Here is an 8,135-nt window from a genome sequence, read left to right on the forward strand (position 1 = left end):
GAAAGAAAAGGCAGCCTTCTAAGCACTGACCGCCCGGACGTACTGGTGGACGTAGCTAGTGACTGCATTTTAATATTTTGCCATAAAGGCTGTGTTTAGATTTAAACTTCAGTTCTTTTCCATCACATCAACCTATCGTACACATATAACTTTTCAGTCATATCATCTCTAATTTTAACCAAAATTTAAACTTTGATCCAACTAAACACAGCCAAAGTTAGTTACTGCATGATCGAATACGAAGGTTTAGCGTAGTAACTTAATTAGTCATCGTTAACATAACGGACAAGCTGCCTAGGTAGCTTACTCTACTTAGAAAAAGCATTTTCCAGACGTGAGGGTTTTTATTTTCGCAGGTGGATATGGCTCTCGGACCCAAATAACCGCCTACAAAAATGTAAACTGAGGTGAAACTCGCTGTCCGACCACTTAAGCGGTCCGCTTGTAAAAATACTATTTATTTTTGAAGACGGACCTCTTACGTCCGTCTACGAAAATAGGCGTGGAATATAAATGGACCACTCATCACTTAGATTTTTTCTAAGTCCTCACCTCTCCTCTCCCTCAACCGGCCTCTCTTCTCTCTCACCTCTCTCCATCAACCAGCCCTCACCTCTCTTCTCACTCAGTGACGGGCGTTCGGCGGCGGGGGCAGTAGGATCCGCGATGGCGAGGCGCGGGGTCGGTGGCAGCAACGGCGAGGCGACGCTCGGGGGCAGCGCACCCTCGGCGCGGCTCGCCTCCCCTCCCTCCCAGATCCAGCCAAAGGGGGGAGGGGGAGGCCAGTGGCCGGCGACGCGAGGTGGAAAACAGAGGAGGGAGGTCGGCGGCAGCGCTCCTACCTCCCAGATCCGGCTGTCGGCCCTCCTATCCCGGATCCAGAAGCGTCATGGGGGAGGGTGGCGACGGCGGCTGCATGCAGTGGCCGAGGCCGGAGGTCGTCGGCGACGCTCCCACTCCCAGATCCTGACGGTGACTTCCCTCCCCCCTCCCCCCCTCCCCTCCCCTCCCCTCCACGGCGGTAGCGGGCTGGCGCGGTGAGCTCGTGGCGGCGCAACTCCCCTCCCCTCCCTCTCCCCTCCCAAAACCCTCATGGTGGCATAGCTCGTGGTGGCGGTGGCCGGAGGGGAGGGCGGCTAAATTTTTTTTACGCTGAAAATATTTTCGCAGGTGGGTGGATTCAGCCGCCCGCAAAAATTATTGATTTTCGTAGGCGTTTGGTTGCGGACAGAAGTTATGGACGCCTGAAAAATACGTTTTAGCCGCCTATAAAACTGTTTTTTTTTTCCAGTAGTGTTACTTACGTATTCATCAATTAATCAATTCATTCCAATGCTTGATTACTAATACTACTGCATGTCCATCCACCACTTATAGCTACTTAAAAAGTGGTGACAACAGTTTACGGATGAAACTAATTTTACGGGTGTCACCTGCATAGTAAAAGACCATCTAGCAAGGCAACTACTCCCACCGTTAAAAAAAAACCTAATACTAAATAAATATGACATTACAGTACAACAAATTCGGATATATCTAAAATATGTCACATTTAGTAATAGGTTAGTTTTTTATGGGACGGAAGGAGTACTCTCTAAATTATCAAATTATCTTTATAAGCTGTGTTTAGATTCAGGGGTGAAAAGTTTTAACGTGTCACATCGAATATACGGACACACATTTAAAGTATTAAACGTAGGCTAATAACGAAACAAATTACAGATTCCACTTGTAAACTGCGAGACGAATTTATTAAGCCTGATTAATCCATTATTAACAAATGTTTACTGTAGCACAACATTGTCAGATCATGGAGCAATTAGGCTTAGAAGATTCGTCTCGCAATTTATACGCAATCTATGTAATTATTTTCTTTTTCATATATTTAATACTACATACATATGTCTAAACATTCGATGTAACAAGATTAAAAAATTTTGCCAGAGGATTAAACAGGCCATAGATTGTGAAGCTTAGTAGGGGTATAATAGCCTTGAGATGCTAAAAAGTCATAAGTCAAACGCACGTGCGTGTGCTTGCCGATACAAAAGTCTACTGGTAGCACATCATCTGTATATGACTGTCTTGCGATTCAAGGAAAAGAAAATAAACTTTGTGTCTCATTTCAATGAACCTGAATTCGATGCGTGTACACCTGGCGATATTCTTCTCAAAAAAACAAGACCAGTGTCCAAACGATATGATTCCAAATCTCACGATATATAGGAAAAAGACCAAAATGAAAAAAAAATAAAAAAGAGAGTGGGTGTGGGTCAGTGATAAGTCATCATACAAAACATGGTGTGAGGAGTCCAATTGAAGTCATTATTTTATTTTATCAAAAAAGAATACTACAAAGCACCTATAGTAGATTTTGGCAAATCTTATAATTACAACACAGTATTATTTTATTGCATACTAACTCTTGTGCCATTAGTAACTGATAAGAAGACGGATAAAAAATATTTCTAAAATCTATTATATTATTAAGACAGCTCGAAAAGAAGGCACCACGTTCGCTGTGGAGGCTAAAAATTCCCACATTAATCGAAGAAAAAGAAAAAAAATCTATATCGCTAGATCATGACAGACTTATAGTTTAACCGTTGAAATTGATCGGAATAGTATAAGTAAGAAAGATTACATGACAAATCCTACTCAATCTATGTAAAAAAAAATACTATACAGCAAAATAAAAATTTTGTTCGGACTGTGATGGCCCAACCGGACAGAGGGTTGACAACGTTTCTTTTGTCCATGGAGAAACTTACAAAAAAAAAAAGGAAAATCAATCTGTTTCCATGGCACTTACCGCATACAACCAAAAAAGAGACCTGTCAGCCAACAATCAAACTCACTCAGCCAACCAATGCCTCCTTTCCTTGCACAGCAGCGCGTGATTTAGTCAGCCACGCGCCCACGCGCACGCACACGATGTCATTGAAAGGCAAGTTTAATATGATCAAAATTTTGTTAAGAAGTTAAATTGTTTTGTTGGTTGTAGATTGAAAGATAAAAATATATTCCTAATTTTTCTTGCATTTGGAGATAATTTTATGGTTAAAGAATACTATAAATATCAAATATTACATATGAGGTATAGAAATTATCAAGACATCAAGATCAAGGTCAGAATTTGGCAGCCTGTAATGTTCGATCATCAATTCTCGACCATATTCTATCTAAGAATTAATTCACATTTGCAGGGCTAAAAAAATACCACATTTAATCAAAAGAAAACAAACATATTACCAAGGGACGGCAAATAAGGCGGCATTCAACGACGGCTTGCAGGAATTTTAAAAAAATTATAAAAAAATCCTATCAATGATATAGATCTTACCGGTGTAGTGAGATGACAAAGAAGAGAAGCAATGGGCAGGTGAGCGTGTGCAAATAAATGAGATAGGAGGCAGTTGCCACAGGAGGGCATGCCAAGGGTGGTAAAGTAAATAAAAAATAATTATAAGAGTCCAAGTAGGATTACAATTTATAAATGAAAGAAATATCACAATGAGAAATATTTATTTTTGAAAAAAATAGTCCATACAGAACACAACAATAACAAATTATAATAAAGATGAGAGAAACAATAGACCCATAAAAAATTAGAGTGGTGTAGGTAGATGGGACATCTAAAAACTATAAACAAAACCTTAAATAGAATCTGAATGATAATTAAAAGGAGGGACGACGAGCAGGTCGTTAAGCAGCACGATCTCGATGATTGGAGGGATTTCTAGAAAGTAAAAAGAAAACCCCCTCAATTATTATCATGTTCGATTTTCAAATCTCAACGATAATAAAAATGGGAGGCAGCAGGCGAGCCATAGAGAAGTATAGTACCGGCGTTTGGTGAGACTTCTAAAAAATTATAAAAATGAAACCCAACAATACAATGAACTCTAAAACCACAAGGTCAAATTTGTAGAGGTTCCAGGGAGGATGAATGAAAGCATTGGTAGATCGAGCAAGTAAATAAAGCGATGATAAAGAAATAAGGCGTAGTGATTAGCATGACTATTAAAAGCACCGGGGTGATAAAGTCGGTTTTTCAATGTTCTAACATAACGAGATAGTTATTTAACAAATTTTAAGTAAAATCATATGTAAAACATAGATAATTTTGTATGGGTGTTAGCCGCGCAATTGCGCGGACCACCCAGCTAGTTATTCTTCATTTAATATATGATCGATCACTCTGTATTTTTAAATTAAAAAATCACTTTGTTTGGGAAATAATCAGTATATATTTATTTATTTGTATATTCCATCGTAATCAAAGGCATTGGCGCGCAAACGACTTTGGGTGGGGGCGACGACCAATAAACAAGACGAGGTCGAGTTGAGTTGCGTCGCGTCTTCCTCCCCGCCGCCGCCTTCCTTGAACCTGTCTCCATTAACTCCTCCATGTCTCCATTGTCTCCCTCCACACTAACATCCACTATTATCGGATCGCAAGAATCCACAGCCCGGCCATGGCCGCCGCCGCGCCGCAGCTGGAGGAACTCGTCGACCTCGAGCCCTTCTCTCCGTCGCTCTTCCTCGACCTGCCCCCGACGCCGCACGGCGACGACCCTAACGATGACGATCTCATCCTCCCCTTCATCTCTCGCATGCTCATGGAGGACGACATCGACGACAAGTTTTTCTACCAGTTTCCCGACCACCCTGCTCTCCTCCACGCCCAGCAGCCCTACGCCCAAATCCTCGACGCCCCATCCGACGACACCACCACCAACTCCTCCGACGACTCCGCCTCCGCCACCACCAACAACACAACCAACTCCGCCGCCGCCGCCAATGCCTCCTGGCCCTACGACCCCGTCGAGCTCTCTCAGCTGCTCCAATCCCCGCCCCGCCCCGTCTCCGACAACCACGACGCCGACGTCGGCGACACCAGGAGCGCGCCGGAAGACGACAAAGACCTGAAACTTCTGTTCTCCGCCGCCGACAACATGGAGATGCTCAACATGGCGTTCCTCAAGGGCAGGGAGGAGGCCAACAAGTTGGTGCCCACCAACAACACCCTCTTCGCCGGCTTCGACGGCGCCTCGCTGCTCAAGACGGAGCCGGCGGTGGATGAGCCCACGTTAATGTTCGGACGAAGCGGCGGCAGCGGCAGGGGCCGGAAGAACAGGCACGGCGAGGAGGACGACCTGGAGGCGGAGACCGGCAGGAGCAGCAAGCTGATGGTGCCACCGCAAGAGGACACCGCGGCCGCCAGCGAGATGTTCGACGAAATAATGTTCAACGGGTACGAGGTGATCATGAAAGGGATGGAGGAGCTGCGCGTCGCCATGGACAGCGAGGCCGAGAAGAAGGCCCGGAACGGCGGCGGGGCCGGCCGGAGGGCGGCGCGCGCAAAGGCGGCGGTGGTCGACCTACACACCCTGCTCATCCACTGCGCGCAGGCGGTGGCGACGAGCGACCGGCGGAGCGCCACCGAGCTGCTGAAGCAGATCAAGCAGAACTCGTCGGCGAGAGGGGACGCGACGCAGAGGCTGGCGTGCTGCTTCGCCGAGGGGCTGGAGGCGCGGCTCGCCGGCACGGGGAGCCAGGTGTACAAGTCGCTCGTTGCGAAGTGCACGTCGACGGTGGACTTCCTCAAGGCGTACAAGCTGTTCGCGGCGGCCTGCTGCATCAAGAAGGTGAGCTTCATCTTCTCCAACAAGACCATCCTGGACGCCGTGGCGGGGAAGCGCAAGCTGCACATCGTGGACTACGGCCTCAGCTACGGATTCCAGTGGCCAGGTCTGTTCAAGTGTCTGTCGGAGAGGGAAGGCGGGCCGCCGGAGGTGAGGATTACGGGCATCGACTTCCCGCAGCCGGGGTTCCGGCCAGCCGACCAGATCGAGGAGACAGGCCGGCGGCTGAGCAACTGCGCGCGCCAATTCGGCGTGCCATTCAGGTTCCAAGCCATTGCTGCAAAGTGGGAGACGGTCCGCCGCGAGGACCTCCACCTCGACCGAGAAGAAGAAGAAGAAGAAGAAGAAGAGGTGCTCGTGGTGAACTGCCTCCACTTCTTGAACGCCCTGCAGGACGAGAGCGTGGTCGTGGACAGCCCGAGCCCCAGAGACATGGTGCTCAACAACATCCGCGACATGAGGCCTCACGTGTTCGTCCAGTGCGTCGTCAATGGCGCGTACGGCGCGCCCTTCTTCCTGACGCGCTTCAGGGAGACGCTCTTCTTCTACTCGTCGCAGTTCGACATGCTGGACGCCACCATCCCGCGCGACAACGACGAGCGGCTGCTCATCGAGCGGGACATATTGGGGCGCTGGGCCCTCAACGTCATCGCCTGCGAAGGCGCAGACAGGGTGGATCGCCCGGAGACGTACAAGCAGTGGCTGGTGCGCAACCACCGGGCCGGCCTCACGCAGCTGCCATTGCAGCCTCAGGTGGTTGAGCTTGTGAGAGACAAGGTCAAAAAACTCTATCACAAAGACTTCGTCATCGACGTCGATCACAATTGGCTGCTGCAGGGATGGAAGGGGCGGATACTGTACGCCATGTCCACATGGGTAGCTGATCGTGATCACAAATCCCTCTTTTAGTTCAACATTTAATTATCTGCTTCAATTACTTACAAATTGAGAACTAGATATATACTCCTACATGATATTATATCTTCATTTGCAATGTAGAGCTAGCTACATAAGATTTTGATATATATATATATATATATATATATATATATATATATATATATATATATATATATATATATATATATATATATATATATATATATATATATTTCCAGCATAAATAAATTGAGTCAGACAAGTACATATATCAAGCAGGATTATAATATCAAGTATTTGAGTCAAGTATATATAGTCAGGATTTTTATAATCCTTGGAATCATCAATGTCAATTTCACATAAATAGGAGTATATCACAGAGCAGGTCCCAGTGATCAACTCTCAACAATATTTACAGAAAATTAACATGTCTTCAATCTGGTAACCTCTTTTTGATGTACTTGTCTGACTCAAATACAAGGATATCCAGCAAGAACTGCCTGTCAAAATCCTGTCAAAAAATACAAGTATATATATTTCCTACATGATATAATATCAAGTTGATTGTCAGCAAACAGACAAGTAAGATTTTGACAGGCAGTTCTTGCTGGATATCCTTGTATTTGAGTCAGACAAGTACATCAAAAAGAGGTTACCAGATTGAAGACATGTTAATTTTCTGTAAATATTGTTGAGAGTTGATCACTGGGACCTGCTCTGTGATATACTCCTATTTATGTGAAATTGACATTGATGATTCCAAAATAAAAATGGCTGCTTAGTTTGCAATATAATAGATAGATCTTTTCTTTTGACAGGATGTTATTAAATCTTGATGGTTTTTTTTTTGAACTAGGAGAGCATATTAAATCTTGATGGTACCTGAGAAAAAGTCCACTAAACTAGTTACAATATGGTTTTTTTTTGATTCGTTGGACCTTATAGGTGCCGGTTCTACACACCGGCACCTATCATTTCTCCTCATTGGTGCCACTTTGGGGGTGTCGGTTGGGAAACCGGTACCTATGTGGTTTCCCAACCGGCACCAATGTGGTTTTCTGTACCAGTGACACCTGAACTTTGCTACTCCGTAGCAACTAACCGGCCATGTAAATGGAAAATAATAATAATAATCAGGATTATTTTTATAAAAGGGGTTAGGAAGTCCTAAATAAGTAATATTAAACATTTTATTATGCTACCTCCCTAAATTAGAAAAATAACAGGATATATAAATTATAGAAGAAGAATTGTCCATACTTTTTCTCGACCCATGATCTCAATTCTCACGTCTTGTTCGTAGTTGGTTGAACAAACGTGAGTAAACCAGACATAATATATCAAGACTGCCTACACATTATTTAATAGAAAGTCCTCTAGAAGTATCACAAATTTTGAATCGTCCTGGCCAACACACAACCCTACACCTCCTTCTTCTTTCCTCCTTCTCTTCTCCTGACTCCTCATACCCCTATTACTCACCAGTGCCTGATCCGCGCCACCTCCGCCACTATCGCCACAGCGTACCGCTGCCTAGCCTTGCCGACTATTGGAAGGCGTCAACACCGTTGGCAAGGCCTTCTCCCCCAGGCGGCCTCCTCGACCTCC

At 45.2% G+C, this 8,135-nt stretch overlaps 1 protein-coding gene across 1 annotated transcript; it reads left to right on the top strand.

Annotated features, from left to right (window-relative positions):
- The first annotated feature begins 4,227 nt into the window (after positions 1-4,227).
- LOC127754008 (scarecrow-like protein 34) lies at positions 4,228-6,601 on the top strand. The gene has a single exon (XM_052279464.1). It carries the CDS (start codon positions 4,479-4,481, stop codon positions 6,555-6,557), a length of 2,079 nt encoding a protein of 692 aa, XP_052135424.1. The 5' UTR covers positions 4,228-4,478; the 3' UTR covers positions 6,558-6,601.
- The last annotated feature ends 1,534 nt before the right edge of the window (positions 6,602-8,135 follow it).

The sequence above is a fragment of the Oryza glaberrima genome, chromosome 11 (genome assembly GCF_000147395.1).
Source record: "Oryza glaberrima chromosome 11, OglaRS2, whole genome shotgun sequence".
NCBI lineage: Eukaryota > Viridiplantae > Streptophyta > Magnoliopsida > Poales > Poaceae > Oryza > Oryza glaberrima.

Coding starts and splice junctions, on each gene's coding strand:
- LOC127754008 (XM_052279464.1), top strand. CDS start 4,479: ATGGCCGCCGCCGCGCCGCAGCTGGAGGAACTCGTCGACCTCGAGCCC.